The following is a 13,352-nucleotide window of genomic DNA, read 5'->3' as shown; positions in this document are numbered from 1 at the left end:
GGTGTGTCCAAATTGTTAGAGATTTACTTATACAACAGTACAAATTGTAACAGGCTCTCGCTATAACTCTTGAACAATTGAAAAAAAAACTATTTTGCCTTTTACCATGGTATATACGCCAAAGAAAGTGGATGAGGCAAGGTGCGCGGACAAGACGCATTACATATCAACAGAAAAGGCAATGGCATACGTACGTCATTGATGTTCCCCTTCAGCCAGTGAGAAGTAGGGCCGCCGAATCCTTTAACTTGTTTGTTGGAGCGCGCCTTCATGGAGCAGAGGGAGGCGATGATGTAGGCCAGCACAGCAAGGCCGAATGGAAGGGTGATGTACAAGGAGAGAGTTCCCCAGAGGAAGTACTCCAACCACGGTGCCATCTCGACTGATGAGGGAACTCACTCACGCGTGTTTTTAAGGCTTCTCTGGCGAGCAAGTAAATTTAATCAGGCGTTGCTAATTGGGCTTGGCAAACAATTGGTAAAACAAACCCTCTTGGATAAGAAGGCAAGTGATTGGTTTGGAGGTCTAAGACAAGTACAGATCAATCATGACGTGGAGTATGCGAAGTATCTGACGCGTGGCGGAGATAAGAGTTAATAAGCGGGCGCGCGGCTCGGACAAGGTGTAGACAAGAGAGATTTTATAATCATTCTAAGCCATCGAGTTTACGTCTGTTTGTTTGCGGGAATGACATGCGATGGTATTGGATGATGTATACACTCTTGTACATACAAAATCGAAATTAAGTTTTGAAAAGAAAAGACAGATGATTTGAAAAAAAAAGTTATTTCAGAAGTTATTTCATCCCCTCTTCAAGGAGTAGGCCCGGAGGCTTAAATTCCTGGGAGTAATAAACACTAGACATAGTACTGTAATGAAAAATTCAGTCATCAAGTATTATAAAAGAGCCTCAAAACATTTAATCTGGTAAACATTACATGCTCATGTTGGTTAGTCACACTTTTTTTATTTATGCATTTTTGACAACCGCACTTGAACTGGGCAAAGAGAGCAATGCAATTCCCCGCGAAATAAATCCATACTTATTTTCCCTTTACTTAGTGGGCGTGCAAATTTATTTAGGGAATAACAAGAAAAAATGTCTCTCAGATTTTGTTTAGAGGTTCGTTATGGGAGCACTATCGGCGTGGATAATGACTTGCGCGCGCTCAGGGAAGTCAACTTATAAGGGCTCCATGTCCACCAGGCGCGAGCCCCGAGGATTAGACCCAAAGAACCCACCACCGTGAAGCGCGATGTGCTTTCCTGCTTCACTCAGTGTCGGGTATCATCAAGTGCAGGTTCGGCACGCGCCGCTCATTAGGAAAGATAAGTGTGCGGTTGAACCTGTGGCCTCAGGGTGATTGCTTGCTCTGAGTAACGTCCGAAAGATAATCACATTCATTGGATGGTGAGCATTCTGTGCAGAGTGATATACTGCACTAGTATCTTCTTATAGAACGTGTTTACCATGGCAAACAAAGCGCTGAAATACTTGCGCAAGAAACTTTGGCAGATTACCAAGAGCGTATGACAAGTAGGGGACATAACGTTAGAAATACACCCATCGGTTAACATTGCACAGTAGCGCGAGTAAACAATTTTACTAGCTATATGTACACGGACATTCCCTCGAATCATAAGTCTGTTAGACCTTGAGGCCTCCCAAAGCAAAACAATACTTAATCCCGTTTTTCTCTATAAGCAAGGGCGAGAGATTGGAAGAAGGGAAGGATACCTCCAGATAAAGAGAGTGAAGCGCTGTTCAAGACTTAAATTTACGTTAGCATGATCTACAGGCGATATTCTTAAAACAACATCATCCACTTTAAATCGAATAAGACAAGTATAGAGGATTTGCCACTTAAACGCGTACTTATCAACATGTTGTTATTTAGTATTTCGTAACAATATATGGGTTTATATTACTACAGTTACAGACTGGTACAAGTAGCGCGTATGGTTTATATGCGTCCGTATTTATCGCCACCCCGTTGTAGTCGCGAGATTGGAATGTCTGCAAGTTAAATGGATTACTTTCCAAAAAGCCCTGCCCTCTTAAAACTCACGAAAAACAAAAAACCTCACATCCATTAAGAAATAAAACTACTCCAATCCAGAAGCGAAGACGAGACAATCAATGAGTCTAGCGTGTCTTCACGGTCTTTTTTGCTAATTATTCCCGTATATAACCTCTGCAAGGATTCCCCAAACAAACCCCAGATGCGCACGTAGATAACAAGTAGAGTTAAACATAATCATATACATGAGTCCAGTCCATACCGCTTCCGTGCTTCTTGAGTGAGACGAGTCGAATATCACCGGAAATTCGGCTTTTACTCGTAATCGGAATGTAGCGCAGTGCTCGTGAAGTACTGTCCGGTATTGTTGCCATATCATTACCCGGGGACAGTCTATAGCCAACCGCAAAAATGCATTCAGAAAAACGCGCGAAAGTGGGAAAATAGGCACGTGAATGACATAGTTAGACTATGATTTATCAGACAATGGAATTAACGATCATTTGGGGAGGGAATATTTTGATGCATTTTTTAAAGGGAGACAGCATTCGCGCTGCATCTGCTTTGATATCCCGATGACTGGAGAGTGCATATTGCACTAACTTCCTTTCAAGTGAAGCGGTAACTACTTTGTGACCCTGATAGCTTCTCTTGAAAACGTTTGTTTCTCTACCGGGACTATGTTGGTAATAGGGCTGCGATTGCTAAACGCGTTTCCGTCGCTTTGTGATCCCTCCTTTATCACCGAAGCGACATGCAGACAGCGTATTGCGTCTACTGGTCGCGTTCAAAAAGCAACCTTGAGTTCCGGCTATTAGAAAACAAATCTTTTAGACGTAATGCAAAGGCTATTTTTTGAAATCGCAAATCAGAAATAACCCCGAGGAATTAACGCGAACTGCACGAACAAAGTTTGAACCCTGAACGCGCGCGTGTCGAATTATCGTAATTATCCTGTTACTCTAAATATAAAGCACATTACACTCCTGGATAGCTAAAGAGGATTTTAAATACCCTGGCTGCATGATTTTGTTAGCGGACATTTTCAAATTGCTTCAGAAAGCAATGCGCAGGTAATTTTGTGCGAGAGTTTGCGCAGGTTCTCCTAGAGCAAAGAATAATTTATTTATTTCATCTTAGAGTAAATTGCTCTTACGAAGAATTGCGCAATATTTGTGTAGTGAAGTGGTTTTCACGCCAAGCATTTTGGTCCCTTTATATTTTTGCGAGAGCATTAAAAAGCCCCGCCTTTTTGTGATTTTTTGGAGTAATTCTACGGCCACTTGTTTTCGGGTCTGTTTCAGGCAATTGAATTATGCGAATTTTACCACCTTTTTATTGCGCCGCATTCGGAAAAACGTAAATCGAGTCAAGCGACTGGTTTTGAGTACCCGACTAATTACAACGCCTGTCCGACGAAGTGAACGAGCCATACGGCGCGAATACCAATTCACGCGGCTTAAGGGCCATGATTTTGTTTTTCCAGAGTTAATATCTTCGGTCTGAATGCTATTACTTCTGCTTCGCGTTGACCGAGCTAAATTCTTCTGCACTTAAGTTGCGTAAGTAAGTCGCTGTGCTGATCGGTGGCAAAGAAAATATAACGCACGCTCCGTCTCGCGCTCCAAGCATTCCTGCAATTGAATTAGTTCGACAGGCTTTGATAATAGAGCCGTCGGCTTTACACTATGTATAGCGAGAACATACACTTCAGAAATAGACGCTATCAACACTAGAGCACTGATCGCTATCTGTGGATATACTGCAAGAATAGAGATACTCTCCTTCAAGCAGTTCACTTATTAAGTATCGCATACAATAGAGTAAAAAAGATAACATTTGCCACAAAATGACATCTAACACTGATGTGGCATAAAGCAATATAATATTGACAATACTACATTGTTTAACTTGTCTGTTGTTCTAAAGAGGGGGTATAATCATACCGCCGTATACATGTGTTGTTTGCCTGCCTATATGTGAAACACGTTTTTGTTTTCTTACCTGCAAAGAATTTTACATAGTGCATCTTTGAGCGTTTGAAGTCCGGATGAAATTTGCTCTTAATTAAGCACGCGCGAGTCTATAGTTATAACTTGTTAAGGTCCAGATAGCAATAGATTATCAAGCGTTGGTTTGGAGTGGTTTGTGTGATTAAAAAGCTGGAACGCATGGACAATTTTGAAGCGAAAGTCTCTTATCTTTTACATATGGTGTATTCTGTCTACGAATACTCGTAAGCCAATGCCGAAGAGATCTCACGCGCATACACACCCGTAAACAGCAATGCGCAGTACTCACCAAAAAAACCTGCAACGAGAGGCAAGCTGAGGGCGTACGGTGGCCAGCCACACAGATAGAAACACGTTTGTTCAATTGGTCTGAAAAAAGGCTGGAATCAATAAGAAGGAGAAGTTTTGTGCCCGCCAGTAATCGTGCCAGTTATTACAAGATATTTAAAAGATTATGCTTATCGTCTTCTACATCAAACTCTTTAGTCAGAACATCAGTCATCAACTGGAGTCAATCTGTTCTCAAGGATAATTTGCGGCACGCGACCGCCTTTAAAGCGAGCTGTAGGCTGTAACTTAACCAGACGAGGTGTCAAAGGGGACACGAGTGCCCGTCTTGCGATTGCGACAAAAGCCAGAGATTTCTGCCCCGAGGGAAAGAAACTGAGCAGACGGTTTTACGAATCTCATCTCTCCTCTCACGCTGGGGTAACAATTACGTGGTGATCAGCATTGTTTATCTAACGCCGACCAAATGCGAACTTAATGTGTTATATAAACAGGATAGTGATGTTTGGTGTGACGTGTTATGTTGGTCAGGAGGAGGCAAAGAATTTCTGTTGATGATAGATCTGGATGTTTGTACCTGAATAATGACTATGCGCACGAGTTTCTTTATTATACAAAAAGTCCATCTAGGCAATGATTTCTAATCAAATCGATCAGAAACTATTAATTCCTAAAACACTTTACGACACTTTTGATGTATCAGTGAAAAATTAGATAAAATAACAAAGATAAACGTTAGATGAAATCAACTATAAATACCCGCCATTTCAACAAGGTGGAAAATAAGCAAATGCATTTGTATTTTTTTAAGAAATAATAATAAAAAAACATGTGGAAATTGGTGGTGTTTGTCCCAACCCCCAACACCATAAAGGATAGAGTTCCTAATAATATATGTCATTCCTCATTCAGCGCTTGTTATAATTCTTTACTGGATGAAAGGGGTAGCACAGGAATAAGAACAACGATGACAGGTACGGGTTGTTGTGCGGTCTTTTAGTTTAACAATAGACCACCATGCAACATCCTTAGCATCGGCATCGCTAACGTGATATTAGTTTTGGTTTCTGCACCCTTCACGGGTAGCAAGTGCGCACAGGAATAGATTATATGTGAGAATATCCCCACCCCCTTTTTACAATTCTCTTTGGCGAGCACCCATTCAACCGTTGGATGACCCCTAAAGAAAGATAAGGAGGCTTGCTTGTAATGGGGAGGAGGGAAGAGAGGGACTTGTTCCTTTTTTTTCTAATTTTCTCTTTGTTAAGCTCGGCTTAAAAGGGAGACAATTTTAGAAAATGTCAAAGGGTGGGGTTGGGGTAGATGTTGCCCACAACCCTTAAGCATTTTTCCCCTGGGGGAGGGGGGAGATAGCAGAATCGGAAAACTGTTAACCATCCCCTAACGAACAGCAGTTCCTTGAATTTTATACCCTTGTAGATAGCAGAATCGGAAAAATCATTAAACACCAAATAAGGAATATCAGTTGGTAGAATTTTATACCCTGAAAATTAGGACGATCACCCCAGTCTTCTTTTCTGAAGAGTCCCCCCCCCCCCCCCCCGGGATCTTTTCAGTATTTTTTCTCCTTCTGATGAGAGTAATGCACATAATTTTTATTTGGCGTGATATTTTGGCATATGAAGTAGTATTCAAAACAATGCATCATGGGTAGACTTGAAACGACCCCTTTAAACGAAAGGGATGTTTAATATGCCTCAATATGTTACTCTCAATTTGAAACAGCTTCTACCTCTGTGGGTGTTCTTACCGCATTTGGCGAATTAAAGCCGAAACACCCCCAGCGGTTTTGCATTATAAAGCAATGTAACTCTCCTTTTCAGCCGTCAGCGTTGGAGCGCTTTCGCGACTGACGCGGAAGGCTACAAAGGAGACTAACTATACTTGGCTTTTACGCAAAGATATACAATATGTTTTTTTCTGAACGAGCTAACCAAGAGAACATACAATGTCAGTCTTCATAACGTCTTTTATTATTATATTGAAATAAAGGTCACTAGCGAGGCACACATTGAAAATCGATTATCATATTCGTGGCAACCACCCTCGGCATCGGGGAATCCGAAAAATGACGAAAACGGCGTGACCTTATTTAGGCAAGTATTTGAAAGTAAAACACAGGTTGAGTGCATTCGTTTTATACAGTCGACTTGAGATGAAATCATAAACTTGTGTAAAAAAATCGATTCGGTTATCACGCGAAGGAGAAAGCATCCGTTTTTTAAAAATTTATTACGGGGCCTAGTTTATTCCAATTTTAATCCTTGTTCGTTGTTGGCAAATGTGGTCCATATGAGACTCAAGATGCAAAATAGACGAACTAACGAAGTAACGAACTCACGATCTAACGAACTAACTAACGAACAAAAGAACGAACAAGTCGCCCTTGATGGGACGGGTGTCTCCAGGATTACGTACAGGCTGGTTGTATTCTCTACAAGTGCCCGTGATGAGATGGGTGTCCCCAGGGTTGCGTACAGGCTGGTTGTATTCTCTACAAGTCGCCCGTGATGGGACGGGTGTCTCCAGGATTGCGTACAGGCTGGTTGTATTCTCTACAAGTCGCCCGTGATGGGACGGGTGTCTCCAGGATTGCGTACAGGCTGGTTGTATTCTCTACAAGTGCCCGTGATGGGACGGGTGTCTCCAGGGTTGCGTACAGGCTGGTTGTATTCTCTACACGTCGCCCGTGATGGGACGGGTGTGTCCAGGGTTGCGTACAGGCTGCTTGTATTCTCTACAAGTCGCCTTTGATGGGACGGGTGTCTCCAGGATTGCGTACAGGCTGCTTGTATTCTCTACAAGTCGCCAGTGATGGGACGGGTGTGTCCAGGGTTGCGTACAGGCTGGTTGTATTCTGTACAAGTCGCCCGTGATGGGACGGGTGTCTCAAGGGTTGCGTACAGGCTGGTTGTATTCTTTACAAGTCGCCCGTGATGAGACGGGTGTCTCCAGGATTGCGTACAGGCTGGTTGTATTCTCTACAAGTCGCCCGTGATGGGAAGGGTGTCTCCAGGATTGCGTACAGGCTGGTTGTATTCTATACAAGTCGCCCGTGATGGGACGGGTGTCTCCAGGATTGCGTACAGGCTGGTTGTATTCTCTACAAGTCGCCAGTGATAGGACGGGTATCTCCAGGATTGCGTACAGGCTGGTTGTATTCTCTACAAGTCGCCCGTGATGAGATGGGTATCTCCAGGATTGCGTACAGGCTGGTTGTATTCTCTACAAGTCGCCCGTGATGGGACGGGTGTCTCCAGGATTGCGTACAGGCTGGTTGTATTCTCTACAAGTCGCCCGTGATGGGACGGGTGTCTCCAGGATTGCGTACAGGCTGGTTGTATTCTATACAAGTCGCCCGTGATGGGACGGGTGTCTCCAGGATTGCGTACAGGCTGGTTGTATTCTCTACAAGTCGCCCGTGATGGGACGGGTGTCTCCAGGATTGCGTACAGGCTGGTTGTATTCTCTACAAGTCGCCCGTGATGGGACGGGTGTCTCCAGGATTGCGTACAGGCTGATTGTATTCTCTACAAGTCGCCCGTGATGGGACGGGTGTCTCCAGGATTGCGTACAGGCTGGTTGTATTCTCTTCAAGTGCCCGTGATGAGATGGGTGTCTCCAGGGCTGCGTACAGGCTGGTTGTATTCACTACAAGTCGCCCGTGATGGGACGGGTGTCTCAAGGATTGCGTACAGGCTGGTTGTATTCTCTACAAGTCGCCCGTGATGGGATGGGTGTCTCCAGGGTTGCGTACAGGCTGGTTGTATTCTCTACAAGTCGCCCGTGATGGGACGGGTGTCTCCAGGATTGCGTACAGGGTGGTTGTATTCTATACAAGTCGCCCGTGATGGGACGGGTGTCTCCAGGATTGCGTACAGGCTGGTTGTATTCTCTACAAGTCGCCCGTGATGGGACGGGTGTCTCAAGGATTGCGTACAGGCTGGTTGTATTCTCTACAAGTCGCCCTTTATGGGACGGGTGTCTCCAGGATTGCGTACAGGTTGGTTGTATTCTCTTCAAGTGCCCGTGATGAGATGGGTGTCTCCAGGGTTGCGTACAGGCTGGTTGTATTCACTACAAGTCGCCCGTGATGGGACGGGTGTCTCAAGGATTGCGTACAGGCTGGTTGTATTCTCTACAAGTCGGCCGTGATGGGACGGGTGTCTCCAGGATTGCGTACAGGCTGGTTGTATTCTCTACAAGTCGCCCGTGATGGGACGGGTGTCTCCAGGATTGCTTACAGGCTGGTTGTATTCTCTTCAAGTGCCCGTGATGAGATGGGTGTCTCCAGGGTTGCGTACAGGCTGGTTGTATTCACTACAAGTCGCCCGTGATGGGACGGGTGTCTCAAGGATTGCGTACAGGCTGGTTGTATTCTCTACAAGTCGCCCTTTATGGGACGGGTGTCTCCAGGATTGCGTACAGGCTGGTTGTATTCTCTTCAAGTGCCCGTGATGAGATGGGTGTCTCCAGGGTTGCGTACAGGCTGGTTGTATTCACTACAAGTCGCCCGTGATGGGACGGGTTCTCAAGGATTGCGTACAGGCTGGTTGTATTCTCTACAAGTCGCCTGTGATGGGACGGGTGTCTCCAGGATTGCGTACAGGCTGGTTGTATTCTCTACAAGTCGCCCGTGATGGGAAGGGTGTCTCCAGGATTGCGTACAGGCTGGTTGTATTCTATACAAGTCGCCCGTGATGGGACGGGTGTCTCCAGGATTGCGTACAGGCTGGTTGTATTCTCTACAAGTCGCCCGTGATGGGACGGGTGTCTCCAGGATTGCGTACAGGCTGGTTGTATTCTATACAAGTCGCCCGTGATAGGACGGGTGTTTCCAGGGTTGCGTACAGGCTGGTTGTATTCTCTACAAGTCGCCCGTGATGAGATGGGTATCTCCAGGATTGAGTACAGGCTGGTTGTATTCTCTACAAGTCACCCGTGATGAGATGGGTATCTCCAGGATTGCGTACAGGCTGGTTGTATTCTCTACAAGTCGCCCGTGATGGGACGGTTGTCTCAAGGATTGCGTACAGGCTGGTTGTATTCTCTACAAGTCGCCCTTTATGGGACGGGTGTCTCCAGGATTGCGTACAGGCTGGTTGTATTCTCTTCAAGTGCCCGGGATGAGATGGGTGTCTCCAGGGTTGCGTACAGGCTGGTTGTATTCACTACAAGTCGCCCGTGATGGGACGGGTGTCTCAAGGATTGCGTACAGGCTGGTTGTATTCTCTACAAGTCGGCCGTGATGGGACGGGTGTCTCCAGGATTGCGTACAGGCTGGTTGTATTCTCTTCAAGTGCCCGTGATGAGATGGGTGTCTCCAGGGCTGCGTACAGGCTGGTTGTATTCACTACAAGTCGCCCGTGATGGGACGGGTGTCTCAAGGATTGCGTACAGGCTGGTTGTATTCTCTACAAGTCGCCCGTGATGGGATGGGTGTCTCCAGGGTTGCGTACAGGCTGATTGTATTCTCTACAAGTCGCCCGTGATGGGACGGGTGTCTCCAGGATTGCGTACAGGGTGGTTGTATTCTTTACAAGTCGCCCGTGATGGGACGGGTGTCTCCAGGATTGCGTACAGGCTGGTTGTATTCTCTACAAGTCGCCCGTGATGGGACGGGTGTCTCAAGGATTGCGTACAGGCTGGTTGTATTCTCTACAAGTCGCCCTTTATGGGACGGGTGTCTCCAGGATTGCGTACAGGTTGGTTGTATCCTCTTCAAGTGCCCGTGATGAGATGGGTGTCTCCAGGGTTGCGTACAGGCTGGTTGTATTCACTACAAGTCGCCCGTGATGGGACGGGTGTCTCAAGGATTGCGTACAGGCTGGTTGTATTCTCTACAAGTTGGCCGTGATGGGACGGGTGTCTCCAGGATTGCGTACAGGCTGGTTGTATTCTCTACAAGTCGCCCTTTATGGGACGGGTGTCTCCAGGATTGCTTACAGGCTGGTTGTATTCTCTTCAAGTGCCCGTGATGAGATGGGTGTCTCCAGGGTTGCGTACAGGCTGGTTGTATTCACTACAAGTCGCCCGTGATGGGACGGGTGTCTCAAGGATTGCGTACAGGCTGGTTGTATTCTCTACAAGTCGCCCTTTATGGGACGGGTGTCTCCAGGATTGCGTACAGGCTGGTTGTATTCTCTTCAAGTGCCCGTGATGAGATGGGTGTCTCCAGGGTTGCGTACAGGCTGGTTGTATTCACTACAAGTCGCCCGTGATGGGACGGGTTCTCAAGGATTGCGTACAGGCTGGTTGTATTCTCTACAAGTCGCCTGTGATGGGACGGGTGTCTCCAGGATTGCGTACAGGCTGGTTGTATTCTCTACAAGTCGCCCGTGATGGGAAGGGTGTCTCCAGGATTGCGTACAGGCTGGTTGTATTCTATACAAGTCGCCCGTGATGGGACGGGTGTCTCCAGGATTGCGTACAGGCCGGTTGTATTCTCTACAAGTCGCCCGTGATGGGACGGGTGTCTCCAGGATTGCGTACAGGCTGGTTGTATTCTATACAAGTCGCCCGTGATAGGACGGGTGTTTCCAGGGTTGCGTACAGGCTGGTTGTATTCTCTACAAGTCGCCCGTGATGAGATGGGTATCTCCAGGATTGCGTACAGGCTGGTTGTATTCTCTACAAGTCACCCGTGATGAGATGGGTATCTCCAGGATTGCGTACAGGCTGGTTGTATTCTCTACAAGTCGCCCGTGATGGGACGGGTGTCTCAAGGATTGCGTACAGGCTGGTTGTATTCTCTACAAGTCGCCCTTTATGGGACGGGTGTCTCCAGGATTGCGTACAGGCTGGTTGTATTCTCTTCAAGTGCCCGGGATGAGATGGGTGTCTCCAGGGTTGCGTACAGGCTGGTTGTATTCACTACAAGTCGCCCGTGATGGGACGGGTGTCTCAAGGATTGCGTACAGGCTGGTTGTATTCTCTACAAGTCGCCCGTGATGGGACGGGTGTCTCCAGGATTGCGTACAGGCTGGTTGTATTCTCTACAAGTCGCCCGTGATGGGACGGGTGTCTCCAGGATTGCTTACAGGCTGGTTGTATTCTCTTCAAGTGCCCGTGATGAGATGGGTGTCTCCAGGGTTGCGTACAGGCTGGTTGTATTCACTACAAGTCGCCCGTGATGGGACGGGTGTCTCAAGGATTGCGTACAGGCTGGTTGTATTCTCTACAAGTCGCCTGTGATGGGACGGGTGTCTCCAGGATTGCGTACAGGCTGGTTGTATTCTCTACAAGTCGCCCGTGATGGGAAGGGTGTCTCCAGGATTGCGTACAGGCTGGTTGTATTCTATACAAGTCGCCCGTGATGGGACGGGTGTCTCCAGGATTGCGTACAGGCTGGTTGTATTCTCTACAAGTCGCCCGTGATGGGACGGGTGTCTCCAGGATTGCGTACAGGCTGGTTGTATTCTATACAAGTCGCCCGTGATAGGACGGGTGTTTCCAGGGTTGCGTACAGGCTGGTTGTATTCTCTACAAGTCGCCCGTGATGAGATGGGTATCTCCAGGATTGCGTACAGGCTGGTTGTATTCTCTACAAGTCGCCCGTGATGGGACGGGTGTTTCCAGGGTTGCGTACAGGCTGGTTGTATTCTCTACAAGTCGCCCGTGATGAGATGGGTATCTCCAGGATTGCGTACAGGCTGGTTGTATTCTCTACAAGTCGCCCGTGATGAGATGGGTATCTCCAGGATTGCGTACAGGCTGGTTGTATTCTCTACAAGTCGCCCGTGATGGGACGGGTGTCTCCAGGATTGCGTACAGGCTGGTTGTATTCTCTACAAGTCGCCCGTGATGGGACGGGGGTCTCCAGGATTGCGTACAGGCTGGTTGTATTCTATACAAGTCGCCCGTGATGGGACGGGTGTGTCCAGGGTTGCGTACAGGCTGGTTGTATTCTCTACAAGTCGCCCGTGATGGGACGGGTGTCTCCAGAATTCTTACAGGCTGATTGTATTCTCTACAAGTCGCCCGTGATGGATTTTGCTCAACCTGGCGGCGCATCTTTTGGCCCCGCCCCACCCTCCCCTCCCTAAGGATTTGTTCGCTCCATTCTCCGCCAGTTCTTCTCCCATAACTTAAAGCCGCATTGTCACCAGTTTGCTTCTGGTCGATTACGTATGAATCTCCTATGATTTTTAACGGAAAACGCGAAAAATATTTTAAAATATTGAAAGCAGTCTGTCTATTGGAAGTTTCTTTGAGGATGTGATTGATAATTTAGAGCGGATGGCCTGTTAGATATCTTGGATTCTAATGGATTCTTTTGTCTTTTAACGGTTGAGGTTTCTTTCGGACCTCCGGAAGTAAACTGGTGACAATGCGGCTTTAACATAGAGCACAATGAGATCAATATAAATGAGGTACTATCCCATCGCCCCTGGTTATAACTGCGTTTATTACATGATTGACACGGTTTCCATTGTTTTCTGTAGGGCCTTAGCCCGGGGAGGGTTTTGATATTCAGCAGGGAAGAGCGGGGCTGATGAATTTAATTGCTCATTATAATTGCAAGGGATGTATATAGATACATCCCGGGGAAGCTCGTATACATCCCTTGCATTTATAATGAGCAATTAAATCAATCCACTACCTGCGCTATTCCATGCTGACTATCAAAACCCAACCATATGGCACTTTACTTTACAATTTTCAAAAATCTATAGGACCGTAAAAATGACAAACTTCAAATATTTATTTCTTACAGGAATTGTCATCGTCATCTGCAGGTCTTTTTAGCGGTTTATTGCCACTTTCACCCTCGCACTTTATATCGCTTATTGCCTCGGCTCTCGGTAATTAACTCTTACTTATCAGAGATGAGTAAAAAATGAAAATGATCATAGGGGCTTATAAAATAATGCCAACTGATTCATCCTCGGGGACCCAGGGAGCGTGCGAGAATAATACATTTCTGCCGATGGAATGTAATGATAGAGGCAGAAATGTTTATTTTGACGGCATGTGAATAACATGTGGGAATGCGAAGAGAGTGCAGTAT

General features: G+C 46.5%; 1 protein-coding gene across 6 annotated transcripts in view; it reads right to left on the bottom strand.

The window, feature by feature from the left end:
- The window catches only part of LOC5519472 (cytochrome P450 4F1), a 28,965-nt gene that overhangs the window by 12,863 nt on the left and 2,750 nt on the right, over positions 1 to 13,352 (bottom strand). Inside the window, exons 2-3 of one of the 6 annotated variants that reach the window (XM_048720428.1) lie at positions 4,323 to 4,413; positions 195 to 422 (exon numbers count right to left, since the gene is read on the bottom strand). In XM_048720428.1, the coding sequence (XP_048576385.1) occupies positions 195 to 377 (183 nt within the window). In that variant the 5' untranslated portion in view covers positions 378 to 422; positions 4,323 to 4,413. Of the gene's footprint in view, positions 1 to 194; positions 423 to 4,025; positions 4,151 to 4,322; positions 4,494 to 13,352 lie in introns of those variants that run through there. The other 5 variants (XM_048720429.1, XM_048720427.1, XM_048720430.1 and 2 more) reach the window with 5 other exon arrangements.

The sequence above is a fragment of the Nematostella vectensis genome, chromosome 13 (assembly GCF_932526225.1).
Source record: "Nematostella vectensis chromosome 13, jaNemVect1.1, whole genome shotgun sequence".
Classification (NCBI taxonomy): domain Eukaryota; kingdom Metazoa; phylum Cnidaria; class Anthozoa; order Actiniaria; family Edwardsiidae; genus Nematostella; species Nematostella vectensis.
The sequence above is the reverse complement of the archived record's forward strand: the minus strand, read 5'-3'. Positions and strand labels throughout refer to the sequence as shown.